Consider the following 16552-nt stretch of genomic DNA (forward strand, 5'->3'; position numbering starts at 1 on the left):
TATAACTGATACATCATTGACGCGTAATTTAAATTTGATTGAGATTACAAACAAAACCATTTGAAAATGTTATGATTGTATCAAGGGCTTGTGTGTTTAGATTGTTTTCAAGTAAAAACGCAGTAAGGTAGTTTTCAATTTGCGTATGCAATCTAGGGAATGAAGGTAAATACTAAAAGCGCAAAACAAGTCATTTAACTTTTTTTATTTGTATTCTTTTTTTTGTCCAACTAAAATCTATATTTATGTTTGATTCGTTTTATTTCTCTCCGGTTGTCGCAGCACGCAATTTTTAAAATAGGATGATAATGTTTGGGGCAATCGAGTTGCGACAATCAACCCACAACTATAGTCAAGAAGCCCACTAAGGTTGTTCGTTACAGGTTTGCTAAGGATCAAGTTAGCAAATGATGGGGCTTATATTATATTATTATTATTTCATATATTCTTTTAATTCACCAGCTTCGAACTAGTGCCCAGCACTACATTGTAAGCTTGCATTTTGGAGCTTTCGTTGTTCTGGTTCATTGATTTATATGTTACCTTATTGTTGTTAACTATTATTGTTTGTTGTTACTAACTATTTGCGTGCAAATTAAACTCAGCTTATTAACTTTCTGTTTCCAATGGTGGTACTGTTTTCTTAATATTCAAGATATTTCCGTTAAGATACACGTTTAAATTGTCTTTTTTACATCTTTTCCAACCATCAATTTTCCCCGCTGGACCATCACAGCGTACTTTACATTCGCACGCCCCTGGTGTTTCGTCACTACGTGAACTTCAGTATGCATCTTTGTCACTACATCTATTAAAAAAAAGTAATTCTTTGAGTTGAGCAATGAATAGTTTGTATTTCGGTAATGCGATTAACAATATCATTCATGAACTATACAAAATTTCGACCATATTTACTTATATTTTGAAAACTTGCTATATATACACGAAAACATCCCTATGCCTAAGCGCATTTTGTGGACGCCTTTAACATAGTTTAAATCTTAAAAATATTTGAAAACTATACGGTAATTTAGTGCAACAAGAGAAACATATCTGCCTATAGCCGGTGGTAGTTTAATTTTATTCTCTTCAATTGTTCTTATTAAGTAGTTTGTGGTCCAATCTACTTGTGTTTACTTCAACAAGTAGTCCATCTCTGACTTTGTGGTGGACATGTACTGATCCAGTTCGATGTCCAGATCCTCACGTTTCACCTCGGGGCGCTGTAATTTGCCTATTAAAGAGATACAGTATTATAATAAGGAGAAGAAAGTAGAGACATAAACATGTATGTTTTGAGTTTCAAGTGCCTATACAGATCCAGTCCGGTTTGTCCCCTGGCCACTTGTCTCGCTTTTACCTGTAGGCTTACGACTACGAGTGCGTCCCCGGCGAGCCTGTTGCTGCGGGTTCTTTTTTCCACCATTTGTCGCCTTGTCGTTTTTACCATTTCTGTTGTTGTTGCCCTTGGCAGCGCCTGCACTGCGTCCACGTCGCTGGCGAGTATTAGCCCGGCCCTGAGCAGAAGCGGTGATGGCAGCAGCAGCGACGACGGCAGCACGATTGCGCGAGCGTGAGCGACGAGCAAAAGCAGGATTGTTACCTGCCCCACCGCTAGAAGCAGTGTTTCTAACAGCAGATCTGTAATAAAAAGAATAGATAATGACTATCCTTAAAATCATAATTTTTTTAGTATTAATGTATACATTTAATTTATGTAAAATAAAATAATTATATTTACTTAGAAATCTCTGTTAGATTTTAACATCTTGTAAGGCACAAATTTGCCATATAATAGCACACTAAACATACCTTCGTCCCCGACGTCTGGAAAGTGAAGAGGAAACTCCCTTTATTTGGGAAATCTGAGAACTACGACGCTTCTCAACCCGTCCGCCTGCTACACCTCGAGGTTGGCTTGGTGTCCGGCGCTGTCGTGGGATCTTCGCTTGATTGTTTCCCTGGCCAGTTCGCACTCCAAGGCGATGCTTGACTGAAAGCCGTTGTTTCACTGGAACACGGCCTTGGGCGGAGCGATCGCGATTGCGGCTCTGGGAACGCCCAATGCTGCGTCCACGGCTTTGAGAACACGATCTGTCTACGCGATCTGGTTGCGGACGTCGCGAACGGGATCGAGAGCGGGATCCTCTTCGTGGGGCTTGCTGCTGCTGTCGCTGACGACGCTCAACGCGCTCGGCGGCACCGCCCACAGAAGGGCGGCGCTGTCCTAGCCGCTGCCGAAGTCCACCTCCGTTTGTGGCGGGGATAGTGCGAATGCTGCTGCCGCTGCGGCGACTGCGTGCGGCGTTGCCGCTGGCCACTAGATCGGCACGCATCCTGAGCGATTAACGAAGAAGTACAGAGATGTTGCAGTGGATTCATAGTTGAGCACGATTATAGGCGAGATGCTTACGTTGCTACCCGGGTCACGTTGTTTGACCGTATCGGCTTCCCGTTGGGCGCCAGTCGCAGCGACTTGACGCCGACGACGCGTATTCCGCGTCCGCTGACGCCGGTGGCCCGTAAGCTTCTCTGTAAGGAGGCATAAGGTTGTGTGGAAGTTTTGGTGTCAGTACGCTGCTTCAGTCTTGGAGTTTAAGATCAAGGGATAGAGAGAGTCTGAGAATCTGTTGGGTTTTTGGGTACCACGCAGAAGGCGCTCGACAGCATAGCCCGACTCCTCTCTTCCGGGTAATCCAAGCCACTGCTGTCAGACATAAACCCGTCCTACGAACCAGGTCGGTTTCCACTGTCTGATTGCAATATTCGGTTTTTGGGAAACACGTACGCGCTTCAGTTTGAGGGCCGTCTGAACGGTGTGGCGCCGCTTAAATTCCTGCAGCAGCCGCGAGTTGGCCGCGGAGACTCCTGGATTCGCAGCACCGCTGCCCACGATGCGGCGACTCCTGCTTCTAGAGCGGCTGCGACCGCGTGCCTGTGGAGGCAACTTTGACTGCATTTGCGTGAAGCGCTCGTTTAAGGAGATTCCAGTGTTCATGATTGCTCCGCCTTGCTTTTATAAATTGATGTATGCTTTTACTGTTTTCTGCTTGACTCTTGGACTGTCGAGTGGGTGTGTTTCTGCTCCGAAAACCGGTTTGCAACTGTAATGGTAAGGAAAAATGCAATGAGTTTTGTAGGCATTCAGGTACACAAGGACAAAATGGTTGCCCACGGACAGGTAGTGTCAGCTGGCACTTCTAAGCGCTAAGCTACCGAATTGTTTAAAATCCTTGAATAAATCTGCAGCTGTTCATATTAGTTTGCAGGCGTCTGTGGAAATACCCACCGTTGGCCCTATCCCACCCCCAAAATACAGCAGTGGTCATATAACTATGACAGCACCAACAACGCTATGATAATTTAACACTGAATATTTTAAATTTTCCCATTTCAGAACATTGATTCATTTTACGTGCATGTAACGACTGATGGTTAGAAGTGTAAGAAATACTAGAGAGATGGCTTAGTCGAGTGTCGCGACTATAAGATCATTATCAAGGATATATGTATATACATTATACATATATATAATTCCAGCGGAAACGCTTTCTTCTACCTGTTGCATACCTTTCAACGGTACATCTCTAGTACACCTTTTACTCTACGAGGGTATAAATAAAAGGAAAGAACTGTTTTGGGTAGACCATTACCCAATACCAGCTATTTATCCTGAGTTTAGCGGAACAAATTAGTAAAGCAAACTACGTAAAGCCAAAGCGGACGCAAAAGAGACTTACATTCTTAGATACAATAAAATAATACAGCAGCCTATCAATAAACCATCTTAGGTTCTATTTGGAGGGCAGATGTGCTGTATAGATATGTACAGTTGCGAAAAAAATAATAGCACCATACCTTTTTTTGTTATCGATCAAATAAATTAAGGTTGAGGTACCGATAGAACCAAATACTGATTTTTCGCATAATGCTAGATATTTTTCCCATCCAAAAATGATAAAAAAAATTTGAATTGTTCATACCTTCATTTTTTATAATTTTTTTTGGGCGGCAAGGTCTAAAATGAGGCGAAAACAAAACAAGAGAGAACGCTATAGTCGAGTTCCCCGACTATCTGATACCCGTTACTCAGCTAGTGTAAGTGCGAAGGACAGTTTTTGTGGGCGTTAGAGTGGGCGTGGCAAAAAGTTTTTTGGCGAATAGATAGAAATTTACAAGACTAATACAAAAATGAAAAAATATCAAAACATTTTTCAAAAGTGTGGGCGTGACAGCTTTGGGCGGTTTGTGGGCGTAAGAGTGGGCGTGGCAAAAAGATTTTTTGCAAGTCGATAGAAATTTTCAAGACCAATACAAAAATGAAAAAATATTAAAACATTTTTCAAAAGTGTGGGCGTGGCAGTTTTGGGCGGTTTGTGGGCGTTAGAGTGGGCGTGGCAAAAAGTTTTTTTGCAAATCGATAGAAATTTACCATACCAATACAAAAATGAAAAAATATTAAAACATTTTTTAAAAGTGTGGGCGTCGCAGTTTTGGGCGGTTTGTGGGCGTTAGAGTGGGCGTGGCAACATGAATCGACAAACTTGCGCTGCGTCTATGTCTCTGGAGTCTGTGTGCTTAGTCTCAACTTTCTAGCTTTTGTAGTTCCTGAGATCTCGACGTTCATACGGACAGACAGACGGACGGACATGGCCAAATCGACTCGGCTATTGATCCTGATCAAGAATATATATACTTTATACGGTCGGAAACGCTTCCTTCTGCCTGTTACATACTTTTCAACGAATCTAGTATACCCTTTTACTCTACGAGTAACGGGTATAAAAATACGAGAAACATTTTCTTTTGTCTGAATTTTAAATGCACGATGTCATGCTAGACAATTACATAGATTTCGTTACAATTAACTATCAGTGCATGTAAAAGTAGATGGGTTAATCAAAGAATCAAAGATTTTTGATCAATTTGTTTGCAAATCTGTGCAAAAATTATTTAGTCTGTAACCGTGTCTAAACTGAAAAAATGGGAAACAGATAAGTTATTTTTGAAGTTATATTTTAATTTTACTAGCAGTTTTAACAGATCTATTTTATTCTCATAGCTGTTGATTGTAGAGTAAAATGGTATACTAGATTCGTTGAAAAATGCCTTTAAAAGTTAGAAAATTGATATTAGGCATTCTGATTTCAGAGACAGACACAGCGCATATTTGTTGCCGAATTGGTGCTATTGGGGGGAACATTACTTAGAATATATATAATAAAATTCTTGGTAAAAATACGGTAAAAATAACATTGGATAAATTCCGACGCTCTGCTTAAAACATATTCCCATATCTCGTATTTTCCCAGCTTACTAAAAAACAAGAGAGAACGCTATAGTCGAGTTCCCCGACTATCTGATACCCGTTACTCAGCTAGTGTAAGTGCGAAGGACAGTTTTTGTGGGCGTTAGAGTGGGCGTGGCAAAAAGTTTTTTGGCGAATAGATAGAAATTTACAAGACTAATACAAAAATGAAAAAATATCAAAACATTTTTCAAAAGTGTGGGCCTGGCAGTTTTGGGCGGTGTGTGTGCGTTAGAGTTGGCGTGGCAACATGAATCGACAAATTTGCGCTGCGTCTATGTCTCTGGTGTCTGTATGCCGAATCTGAACTTTCTAGATTTTTTAGTTCCTGAGATCTCAGCGTTCATACGGACGGACAGGCAGACGGACGGACATGGCCAAATCGACTCGGCTATTGATCCTGATCAAGAATATATATACTTTATATGGTCGGAAACGCTTCCTTCTGCCTGTTACATACTTTTCAACGAATCTAGTATACCCTTTTACTCTACGAGTAACGGGTATAAATAGCACCACTATCGATTTTTTCAAATAATCAATAATAATCGAAGGGTTACTTTGGTAAAAAAGCATGTGGTTATGAAACTTGACACTTGTTCTATTATTTCGAAAACGATTTTTAAAAAATTTCCTTTAAAAAATCATTAAAATGGGACGTGGAAAGAACTGCACTGAAGAAAAACGTGACTTGATCAAAAAACTCATTTCTGAAGGAAAATCTTTTAGAAATATTGGCCAAATCCTTCAATGCTCAAACAAAATTATAGGAAATGTAATCACCTACAACAAGAATCCCGAAAAACGTGGGAAAAAACAATCATTGGGCACCCATCTCTTCAAAAGGCTAGTGCCCGAGAGCAAGAAGGATCCATTTAAAGCTCCTACCGAACTAAAAAAGGGCATATCCGCAACAGTGCAAACAGTTCACACATGTCTAAGGGAACATGGTTTAAAAGGCTGTAGTCCAAGGAAAGGTCCTTTTTTTAAATGGGAGACACATACCAAAGCGCATTAAGTTCGTCAAGGAACATTTAAATTGGCCATGCGAAAGATGGACGAACTTTTTATTGTCAGATGAGAGCAAGTGGTTCTTTTTGGTGGCAATGGATCTTGATCGAATGTAAGGCGCCCTAGGAACACCGCATATAAGCCAAACGACACAGTAGAAGCAATTAAACAAGGCGAATCCAGTGTAATGGTATGGGCATGTTTTTCTTACTATGGAGTTGGACCAATTCATTGGATAAAAACCATAATGGATCAGCATGTGTACCCATTGCTGAATATGATATGCCGCTAAAATGGGTCTTCCAACAAGACAATGACCCCAAGCATACCAGCAGGAAAGCCAAGGAATGGTTCCAAAATAAATCTGTTTATGTTCTGGAGTGGCCTGCGCAGTCGCCAGACCTCAATCCCATCGAAAACCTTTGGTCGGATATTAAAAAGGCAGTTGCAGCTTTTAAGCCAACTAATAACGAAAGCCTATGGACCGTGATCAAGGAGTCCTGGAGCAATATAACCCCAAAACGGTGCCAGGACCTGGTTGACTCCATGCCAAAGCGTTGCGCAGCTGTTATTGCTAATAAAGGATACACTACCAAATACTAAATTAATGGGATCGCCGTAGTTTTAATATACAATCAATTGTTATTAATGAATTTGTTACTGTTAAGTTTATAATTTATGTTTAAAGCATTTTTTATGAAGTGGTGCTATTATTTTTTTCGCCTTATTTTGTCATTTTTCATAAAGTTCCTTAAATAAGTTAAGAATTCATAGAATTTTGATTTTTTTTTTATTTTCTAAAAAGTGAATTGTTTGACCTTTCTAAAAAGGTATTTCAGATCCTTTTAAACCCAAAACTGTAGGTAGAAGACTTATTCAAAGTTTTACTGGGCAAGTGTTGCTATTTTTTTTTCCCAGCTGTACATATGCATGTGTGTACGTATGTGTCCATCTTTATATATACATTTTGGGGTTGTATTCAAGCTGAACACACTGTAATCTAATAATAGTTTCTTCGCCACCATAATTTTTTGTGGATAATTATTAACACGTCATTATAACTATAATTATTAGCTCGGCCGTAGTTGCATGTAGTATTTTTCATATGTAATTAAATTACATAAACAAAGGAATTTTGTTAATACTTACATTTATGACGACTTTTGCGTCGCTGTTTCGCTTGTACCAAGGCCTTGAAATAGATGCGGGAAAATTTCTGTCCTTCAACAGAAATTGGTTTCACTCGTTAATAGCTCCGTCACCACTAACTATGTTTTTTTTCAGTGGTTTGGTTCCAATCCTATATATGTTTTTCAGACCGAAGTTCAGTATTTTCCTCGCTGCTTTTCAGGCTGACAAGGAAATAATGTATTGAGCGATTGTTTTCCACAGCCTTTGTCGTAAAGTTGTATAAATATCGATTACACATTGGATTAGGGGTAGTAAAATAAATACTTCAAGTTAAATTGCCAAAACTCCAAAATAACCAATTTCCACAGAGCTGCATTCCTAATAATAAGAAAATATTGGTCTAAATTTAAAAGTATTTTTAATTTATGTAATATTAATCAGGTATGCTCCGGTAATAGTAATCTCTTTTCAAATTCGGTTTGGGCCAAATATTTGGATTTCCTTTTTAGGTGCTCTGGTTTTCGGAAAATTTGTGCTATCGAAATGTTTTGTTTCTCATCGCTTATTGGTGCTCAAACCGCTGTTTTGTTTTATTTGTCAAAATCAAAATCTAGAACTGCTACCTTTTTCACAGTTTTAATTCCGATGTTTGCAATTACTTTTTACTGCACTTTGACCATTTAAGTAATTAAATTAAATAACACATATTTAAAAACAACACTTTTGGCCCTCCGTTAAACTAATTAATAATTTATTTTTAATTGTATAGGTATATTTACCTGCCTGTTTCGTTTCACAACAATTAATCGTTTCACTTCAGCCAGACAAAAGTGCCCGTTTTACAAATCGAAAAATTCTTACGAATTCAACAACAGGAGTCCAAATATTCGATTTAAAATCAAAATCGTAAAATTCGAACGAATGAAATTGCCAAGGCATGCCTGAATATGATTATTTTCAGAGAAAAATATTACCGTCAGCTCGATATAAAGCTCTTTAATTATTTGACCATCGATAGAGGTACTTCGCTCTAATACAATACGTTAGTACATAAACTTAGATTTGATAAAACATGTCCTGGTGTACATTTTTTTATTTTGTTCTAATAAGTATTTGATGCTACTTCTAAAGAATTATAATTTTTAACATCGGAAACATTTCCAAGAATATCCTTAGCACACACAAGTAGAATATACTAAAAAACAGTATTTTTACAAAAAAAAATCGCCATCTGTTGAGCTTGCAGCCCTGGCGGTCGCAGAAGTAGGGCTGTCGCCGGTCATCAACAATCCAAATGAGCTCCTACGGTTTGTAAACAATATTAAAAACTGAATTTAACTGCCTTCCCATAAGAAATACCAAACACAAGGGAGCGACAACCCACCGCCTGCGCCCAGAAAACTGGCCGAATGTTTTTCCGATTTATCTTTTAGCCCACAACTTGCGTTTTCCCTGTGCAGTCAACGCCGCGCCATACATTTTATTTTAATAGCAGCGCATATTATTATTTCTTTACTTGTGTGTTTTGTTTACCGCGACCTTTCGTTTCGAATTCGATGGTGCACCAGTATACACAGCTAAAAACATCCACATAGCACACTGAAAGAAACCAAGAACCCAACCCGATACCGAAACTGAATAGACGCAAGTACCGACCCAACGTGACCCTTTCCGAAACCAAAGTCCAGTACAAAATGGCCAAAATGTACGGAAAGGGTAAGAGTAAGTACACACCAATCCACATCCACTTTCGCATTGTAACCTAATACCTACTGACACCGCTTGGCATGCCGAATACTCAGAGATCTACAGAAAGTTGTGCTGATTTCACCGGATCTAATGCTCTCCCAATTTATTCCGTAGCTGCTATCGAGTCGGAGGAGCTGCAGAAGCGACGCTGGCAGATCGAGCTGGAGTTTGTGCAGTGCCTGTCGAACCCCAACTATCTAAACTGTAAGAATAACATTACTTCTATCGGCCTATCACTAATTAACCATCTCCCGCAAAAATACGATCCAGAACCTGCAAGAACAAATCTTCCGCATGTCATTTTTCGTTTTAAAATCGAATTTTTGATTATACGAGCCCTGACCACTATTAATTCGCACGGCTGGTGCTTTTACGCATATGCAATGTTTAGCACACAATATATGTGAAGATAATACAGATAACACATACAAACATATATTTTTCTGAAAGATAATTTTATTCTCTATTTGATTGTTGTTGTTGTTTAGCGTACAACAACAACAGCATTTATTAACATACACTATTCTTATTATTGTTTACAAACGCTTGACCACTATTATTTCTATAATTTCTATAAAATAGAGAATAAAATTATCTTTCAGAAAAATATATGTTTGTATGTGTTATCTGCATTATCTTCACATATATTGTGTGCTAAACATTGCATATGCGTAAGAACACCAGCCGTGCGAAATAATAGTGGTCAGGGCTCGTAGCATTCTAATTTGGTATAGAACAGCTTTTCTACAATATATAATAAGGTGTTATCATATATGTATGTAGCTGACATTTCAAGACTCAAAACAGTACTAGCTTATTAAAGGACATTAAACCGTTGTTTTTGAGCATAAATCGTTTAGTATACAGTTTAAAGTATTTTTGAAAAATATACAATTTCTATTAAAATTCGCTGCCGTAGGAACGATAGAAAAAAATGAGAAATAATAGAAATATTATATTTTGCCGGGAAACTCATAGTCAACCCCAATCCATCCTTATATATTTATCTGAGCTACACGTACGTCATATTCATTCGATTAAAACAATTGCAACCCCTTCTGGCAGTCCTTGCACAGCGTGGATTTTTCAAAGACCAGTCGTTCATCAACTACCTGAAGTATCTGCAGTACTGGAAGGAGCCGGACTATGCGAAATACCTCATGTACCCAATGTGCCTCTACTTCCTCGATCTGCTGCAGTACGAGCACTTCCGCCGGGAGATTGTCAACTCGCAGTGCTGCAAGTTCATAGATGACCAGGCCATTCTACAGTGGCAGCACTACACTCGCAAGCGCATCAAACTTATCGAAAACGTAACGGCCGCCCAGCAACAACAACAGCAGCAGCAGGCGAACGGCGTGCAGGCATCGACGGGGGGCGAATTAGCAGCACCTACACCCAACGTGAACGGAACAGCTTCCACGACGGATGGCCAACAGACGTCTTCTGCACTACAGCCTGCCCAGGCACAGCAGGGAAATCCCCAGCAGCAGCTTCAAATCAATGGCCTGGCATCGGGGGCCAACATAAAAATAGAGTTAAACTAGCGCTGGCAACTAAAAGTTTACCAATAAAATAGCCTAAGAACCTGGAACAAGTAATCTTGCATTCCATTTACTATTTTCTAATCCGGATGAGAAATAGCAAAAGTTTTACCCCTGCGTTGCAAATATATAAAATTCTTCATTTTATACCTCTTTCAGCAAAACTTAAGTTCCAAAATAATTTAGTTATCCTTTTTTTATTTTTAATCTTGAAAACATCATATAATTGGATCGGTTAAAGTGTCGCCTCCTTTTGTTGTTGGTTGCAGACTCAAAATAAATGTGGCATTAATCCATATGTTGGTGAATTCACAGACGCACAGGATACAGCTTCTGAGCAGGAGGAAACCGTCGCGCTGAAAGGCCACTTTTACGGCGTCTATTTGTTAGCCAGTCAGAGCTTGGATCCTCGTTACCGAGGAAAGTGCTATGTTGGCTTCACCGTGAACCCGAAACGGCGGATACGCCAACACAATCTTGGTTATGACTTCGGCGGCGCAAGGAAAACAAGCAGCAAAGGGCCGTGGCTAATGATAATGATCGTGCACGGATTTCCGAATAATACAGTGGCACTCCAGTTTGAATGGGCTTGGCAACAGCCCTCGCTTTCTACCAGACTAAAAATGTTCCCTGAATTAAAACGAAAGTTGCCCAGGGAGACGTTTTTTGACTACAACTTTAGAATCCTCGGTTATATGCTGGATGTTAGCCCTTGGAATAGATTACCACTCTCCGTTCGCTGGCTAGAAGCAGATTATGAAAGACCATTTAACATGCCATTTCCTAACCACATGGAGATTGTAAGTGGAAAGGTTTCCATAAGCGCCTCGCAACGTATGAGATCTTATGATGCAGTAGCTCCTCCACTTGTGGCGTGGGCTTCCGAGTGTCACCTTTGTATGCAGCAAATCGTGCATCCGGAGAGATCACGCCTGGGATGCACAAATCCAATGTGTCGACTTACATGCCATATGATGTGCCTGGCCAATTACCTTCTGGGCGACGAGCCAGGTCATTACATCCCAGTTGGAGGAGAGTGTCCGCTTTGTGAGAACCGTCTCAGCTGGGCAGCCCTTCTGCAGCGTAAACGTCTTCTCATGGGCGTACCTGAGGAACGGCAGGATCATGACGAGGATCGGATCGACGATGTTGGTGTGCACTGTAATATTGAAGAAGCCCCGGAGTTCTGCGATTAATTGAAGATCCGAATGCATTAATTCACAAATGCTAATATACGCTATACGTAAGCTAAAACGTTTGTTAAAGTATCTAGGAAAACACCGTTTTAATGCGCTCTTCGAAGTAAACATTTCAAATAAAAACTAAAATAATGTTTCCGATTTGGAATACTGAGTTTATTTATTATAAGTTTGATACTTTTGCAGAGATTGCTTTAAGGTTTAGTATACGCGATTCTTACCATTTACCACGTCACTACTAAGAGGAACAAAAACAAGGAACCATTTTATAAATGGATAAATTTAATTTATACATATCAGTTTTTTATTCTTTAAGTATGTTAAAATAAATAAATAAAACAATTCGTCAGGTGCTTATTGCATAAAATATGTTCAGTAAATTGATAGAAAATCTATTACATTAAAAAATTCATAGGTCCAGGTGTGACACGTGTGCCTTAATGGTTTTTAAAACATTTCTGTAGTCTTGTAAAAGTTCAGCCATTTTCCGTTTTTCCTGCAAATAATACTCCATAGACATTTGTACATACTCTTGGCCCTTGAAGTTAAATACGGAAACTTCAGAAGTATCAACATTGTCTTGATCTTCTACTCTTAATCGTTCTGCATTCGTATTTGGTTCCGTTTTCGCAGTTTCTCTTAGAGCAATGACAATGGACGACTCCTTCGGGCGCTTGACCGGTGGTATGTCAGCGACTATGTCAACTAAAAATAAAGTTGAATGAATAAGCATTAATTTGCAATACGAATGTGATGACCCAACCCATACAATATTGAAGCCTAAGTGGATTTATAGTACTTACGATCTTTCTTAAGAGTTGTGGTAATTGAGGTTGTGTCCACGTTGTTGATGCTAAGTTCATCGTCGCTCAGATTTATGTAGTAGCTCTCATGCGACGTGGAAGCCACTTGTTGGGGCTCCTCCTCCGGCTTCGGACTGCTTTCCTTATATGGATACGGTACAGCCTCACCCACGAGAAGCGTTCGGTTCTTGGAGGAGGATATGAACTTACGGTCAAAATGAAGGGAGCACATAAAAAGCTGGCTTAGGGGAATCTTTGGATGCACTTGACCGTTCTCGTGCCAGATTCTCGCCCTTTGCGGTTGCTTGGGAAAGGCAAACAGGGTTCTTCCCTTGGCCAACGCGTTGTCGTGGCCAACATAATAATATTCGCAGTCCTTGTACGCGCAAGACCTCGTCGTCATGTTTATAAATATAATATTAAATGAATTAATTAATTAAATGAACGGTACAAATCGAGTACAATGTTATTGTGTTCGATTACATATCGAGGCGACTTGATAGGGATGATACCCTCATTTCACTAACTTATTAGTTATTTTATACTCGTTTCCACTTTTTTGCGTTTTGGAAAAGTAATTATTTTTTGTAATGTATTTTTAATTTCCAATTACAAATAAATTCGTCATTTGTAAATTTGTCAACAGATACAATAAATAAAGTCGTAGCAAGAACTCACAAATACTTGGTTTCCGATATTTTGATCGATATTAAATCCGAATGCAAATCTTTCGGAAGTAAATATTAAAACAAGATTGGAAAATTCCAATCCATGTGTCTGTTTGGAAAATGGAAATTGTAAAAGTTCTTATTAATATGCGACGTTCTTATGAATTAAGTTTGTTCACAATTATTAAAAACTACAGATAGCGATAATTGCATAAGCCTTGAGTCTATAAAATTAAGCGAAAGTATACGCTTTCTGACGATTAAGATTATTAATTATAAATTATAATTTAATTAAAATGTGCTTTTTTAAACCCCTTTCTATTTATTGTTTTGCACACCATTAATTTGGGATCTAGACGTATTAAGTAAAAATACATACATTTTAATAAATACTTTTTATATAAATGTTTAGCAAAAGCAAATTAATTTTTATGTGGACTATCAAAAAAAATAATAAGGAAACCTTTATAAAATCAAATTATGTTTAATGTGCGTACATTGATTTTTTTTTCTTGAAAAGTTCAACGTTTGCAGCTTAAGTTATTAGATTAATGGGTATTTTTATTCTGTAGGAAAAAAAAAATCTCGCCCGACACGTATTCAAACTTTTTTTTTGCAAGTTTCCTCCGTACTTGAGCACGTACTCTTTGAATAAGTATGTAATTCTAAATCCCATCAATCTGGCATGTCTGCCAATAAACGGGAAAAATTCACACTGGGTTTTTTTCACGTTTTTTTTTGTCTTTGGTCCACAGTGATTATCTGTAGCTATGTTTGTTCGCGTCAAGAAAGGAATAGACACCATGACCATATCGGATTTTGAACTTGACAGCAGCAAGGGCATTGACCTGACATACAGAAAGAAAAAGAAAGCGGGTTCCGTCGCCTGCGAAGGAATAATCACCACGTACCATGAATACTGCAGAAACACCTCCATACATGGAGTCCAATATCTAGGCGAGCGCGAGCGACCCTTCCGCGAGCGGATCTTTTGGTTGTTTGTGTTCCTGATCTCGATCTACGGCTGTTCCACGTTGATTCAAAGTGCCTACACCAAGTGGACCGAAACGGTGGGAGTCCCTTGTAGAACCTACGTAGCATCAGTATAAGCTCTCTGGCACAATAGCGTTGAAAGTACAGATCGTTCAAAACCTAACATGTTCAAATATATTATCCGCCTTAATTGTAATCATTTAACGTAAAGTTTTCAGAGCATAAACCTTTTTTTTCCATACATTATATTTAATTCAAAATACCCAGAAACTACAGTACTTTCTGTAAAATGCTTTTAGCCGACAGAGAAAATAATATTACATATATTTTCAAAGCCTGTAATCGTTAGCTTTGCGGAAAAATCGACTCCCGTCTGGAGCATTCCCTTTCCGGCGGTCACAGTCTGCTCGGAAACAAAAAGGGTGTTAAAGCAGAAAGGTTTGGTATTTGAGAAGGCTCTAGTTGTACACACTTTGAAAATTAAAATGTAATCTTTGCTTGACAGGGAAGGAGACCACATATGCTGATCTTTATAGCCAGTTCAGCGAGGATATGCGAGTTTCACGCGTCTTTAGGCCCGAAAACGTTAGTGCCCTTGAGATGGAGGAGTTCCGCACCCTGCTGCACGTATGCAATACCCAGATCATGGATGAGTACATTCCCTTGATAGCTGGCGACGACTTGGACTACTTCGATGTTCTGCAGAGGATGCTGCCGCAGTTTGATCGGTATTTCTTTTATTGCCGCTGGCTAAGTCGCTTCGGCGAGTGCGAGACCTTTTTCCGGAAGACTCTTACGGAGGAGGGCATCTGTTATACTTTTAATGGGCTGAGGGCCACTAAGATATACCGGGACGACACCTATCAGTACCAACACAGCGGGGAACCCCTTGAAATGGAAAATATTAGCTCGCAGCACACGCCCTGGACTCTGGAAACGGGTTATGCGCTTGATAGCGAAGTGGAGACCTTTCCGGCGCGGGTTTTGAGTGCCGGGGCGCGATCTGGCATTTTTCTAGCCCTTCAAAGCTTTAAGCAGGAGGTGGACTACGCGTGCCGAGGACCTGTGCAGGGATTTAAGGTGGGAACAGATGAAAACATGGCTATTTTCACATTTTTATACCCGTTACTCGTTTTCCATTCAAAAGTAGCTTAAAAAAAGTTTACTTTTCGTATGATTAATACGTATGTATAAAGGTGAACAAAACAGTTGCTTAATATGTGCTTTGCTTAATGTACAGGTACTGCTCCATGCCCCCGATGATGTTCCGCAGGTTTCCAAACAGTTTGTTCGCATTCCCATGGGCAAGGAGGTGGTGATCGCAGTGAAGCCCAACATGATCACCATGTCATCGGGCATAGCAGAGTACCATCCGATTCGGAGGCAGTGCTTCCTTAGCCACGAGCGGTCGCTGCGATTTTTTAAGGTGTACACCGAATCGAATTGCCAACTGGAATGCTTGGCCAACTTCACGCTGATAAAGTGCGGATGCGTTAAGTTCTCAATGCCCAGAACCATAGACATGCCCGTATGCGGAGAGGACAAGATCCACTGCTACGATCGGGCGGAAAGGGAGTTGTTAATCAGGGAATTCAAAAGAGTAAGAGCGCTGAACGCTGCCCGCGACGATTCGAGGGGCGTGGAATCCGCCTGTAATTGCATGCCGGCATGCACATCCCTCATCTACAATACGGAGATTTCCCAAGCCAACTTCGATTTGGAAGAAATGCTAATGGCTGAGGGTGACACTGAGTTCCTGAAGGAGTATCCCGGTTCCCAGATGTCTCGTTTATCCATTTACTTCAAGCAAAGTCAGTTCATCACTTCGAAGCGGTCGGAGCTTTACGGAATGACCGAGTTTCTGGCGAATTGTGGTGGCATTTTCGGTTTGTTTATGGGGTTTTCTATCTTAAGTCTGGTGGAGATGATCTACCACTTCACGTTACGGTTTTTTACCAATCTAAAGCGTCTGGTTAAAGGATAAGCCATTAGAAGTATTTACTAAATTCAACGAAATTAATTTTTTAACTAGTTATTTGCAATCGAAGATCCGGTAGCTTATTATATTAGATATGCATATTTATACTTATGTAATGTATACTAATCTATCAAAAATTTGTCAATATATACAATTGATCCATTTCGA

General features: G+C 39.7%; 5 protein-coding genes across 7 annotated transcripts; 3 read left to right on the forward strand and 2 right to left on the reverse strand.

The window, feature by feature from the left end:
* Positions 1-828: 828 nt before the first annotated feature.
* On the reverse strand, positions 829-7724 carry LOC6535308 (serine/arginine repetitive matrix protein 2). The gene is made up of 6 exons (XM_002095928.3): positions 7469-7724; positions 2789-3104; positions 2414-2532; positions 1813-2337; positions 1361-1641; positions 829-1234 (listed from the first exon to the last, which is right to left on the reverse strand). The coding sequence occupies exons 2-6, from the start codon at positions 2996-2998 to the stop codon at positions 1134-1136; spliced, it is 1236 nt and encodes a 411-aa protein (XP_002095964.2). The 5' UTR covers positions 2999-3104; positions 7469-7724; the 3' UTR covers positions 829-1133.
* Positions 7725-8677: 953 nt separating this feature from the next.
* Positions 8678-12083, forward strand: LOC6535310 (structure-specific endonuclease subunit SLX1 homolog). Its single transcript, XM_015191562.3, has 2 exons — positions 8678-8757; positions 11059-12083. The coding sequence occupies exons 1-2, from the start codon at positions 8745-8747 to the stop codon at positions 11937-11939; spliced, it is 894 nt and encodes a 297-aa protein (XP_015047048.2). The 5' UTR covers positions 8678-8744; the 3' UTR covers positions 11940-12083.
* Positions 8706-10800, forward strand: LOC6535309 (mediator of RNA polymerase II transcription subunit 31). Of its 3 annotated transcripts, XM_002095929.3 has the most exons (4): positions 8706-8757; positions 9019-9172; positions 9314-9403; positions 10265-10800. In XM_002095929.3, the coding sequence occupies exons 2-4, from the start codon at positions 9145-9147 to the stop codon at positions 10744-10746; spliced, it is 600 nt and encodes a 199-aa protein (XP_002095965.1). In that variant the 5' UTR covers positions 8706-8757; positions 9019-9144; the 3' UTR covers positions 10747-10800. The 3 variants fall into 3 exon arrangements, with proteins under 3 accessions (XP_002095965.1, XP_015047046.1, XP_039232516.1); XM_015191560.2 differs by lacking the exon at positions 9019-9172 and having other exon boundaries at positions 8707-8757; XM_039376582.1 differs by having other exon boundaries at positions 8725-9172.
* Positions 12084-12223: 140 nt separating the features above from the next.
* On the reverse strand, positions 12224-13428 carry LOC6535311. Its single transcript, XM_002095931.4, has 2 exons — positions 12746-13428; positions 12224-12647 (listed from the first exon to the last, which is right to left on the reverse strand). Exons 1-2 carry the CDS (start codon positions 13146-13148, stop codon positions 12352-12354), a joined length of 699 nt encoding a protein of 232 aa, XP_002095967.2. The 5' UTR covers positions 13149-13428; the 3' UTR covers positions 12224-12351.
* Positions 13429-14137: 709 nt separating this feature from the next.
* LOC6535312 (pickpocket protein 28) lies at positions 14138-16552 on the forward strand. Its single transcript, XM_002095932.4, has 4 exons — positions 14138-14483; positions 14742-14844; positions 14912-15486; positions 15647-16552. The coding sequence occupies exons 1-4, from the start codon at positions 14184-14186 to the stop codon at positions 16388-16390; spliced, it is 1722 nt and encodes a 573-aa protein (XP_002095968.2). The 5' UTR covers positions 14138-14183; the 3' UTR covers positions 16391-16552.

The sequence above is a fragment of the Drosophila yakuba genome, chromosome 3R, assembly GCF_016746365.2.
Source record: "Drosophila yakuba strain Tai18E2 chromosome 3R, Prin_Dyak_Tai18E2_2.1, whole genome shotgun sequence".
Lineage (NCBI taxonomy): Eukaryota > Metazoa > Arthropoda > Insecta > Diptera > Drosophilidae > Drosophila > Drosophila yakuba.

Excerpts from the sequence above, each read along its gene's own strand:
- LOC6535308 (XM_002095928.3), bottom strand. The coding sequence starts at position 2,998 with ATGAACACTGGAATCTCCTTAAACGAGCGCTTCACGCAAATGCAGTCA. Across the intron at positions 2,533-2,788 it reads CGGCCCTCAAACTGAAGCGC|AGAAGCTTACGGGCCACCGG; the intron begins GTACGTGTTTCC and ends GCCTCCTTACAG. Across the intron at positions 2,338-2,413 it reads AACGTGACCCGGGTAGCAAC|GATGCGTGCCGATCTAGTGG; the intron begins GTAAGCATCTCG and ends TTAATCGCTCAG.
- LOC6535309 (XM_002095929.3), top strand. The coding sequence starts at position 9,145 with ATGGCCAAAATGTACGGAAAGGGTAAGA. Across the intron at positions 9,173-9,313 it reads AATGTACGGAAAGGGTAAGA|CTGCTATCGAGTCGGAGGAG; the intron begins GTAAGTACACAC and ends TTTATTCCGTAG. Across the intron at positions 9,404-10,264 it reads GAACCCCAACTATCTAAACT|TCCTTGCACAGCGTGGATTT; the intron begins GTAAGAATAACA and ends CCCTTCTGGCAG.
- LOC6535311 (XM_002095931.4), bottom strand. The coding sequence starts at position 13,148 with ATGACGACGAGGTCTTGCGCGTACAAGGACTGCGAATATTATTATGTT. Across the intron at positions 12,648-12,745 it reads CACAACTCTTAAGAAAGATC|TTGACATAGTCGCTGACATA; the intron begins GTAAGTACTATA and ends CTTTATTTTTAG.
- LOC6535312 (XM_002095932.4), top strand. The coding sequence starts at position 14,184 with ATGTTTGTTCGCGTCAAGAAAGGAATAGACACCATGACCATATCGGAT. Across the intron at positions 14,484-14,741 it reads ACACCAAGTGGACCGAAACG|CCTGTAATCGTTAGCTTTGC; the intron begins GTGGGAGTCCCT and ends ATATTTTCAAAG. Across the intron at positions 14,845-14,911 it reads AAGGGTGTTAAAGCAGAAAG|GGAAGGAGACCACATATGCT; the intron begins GTTTGGTATTTG and ends TTTGCTTGACAG.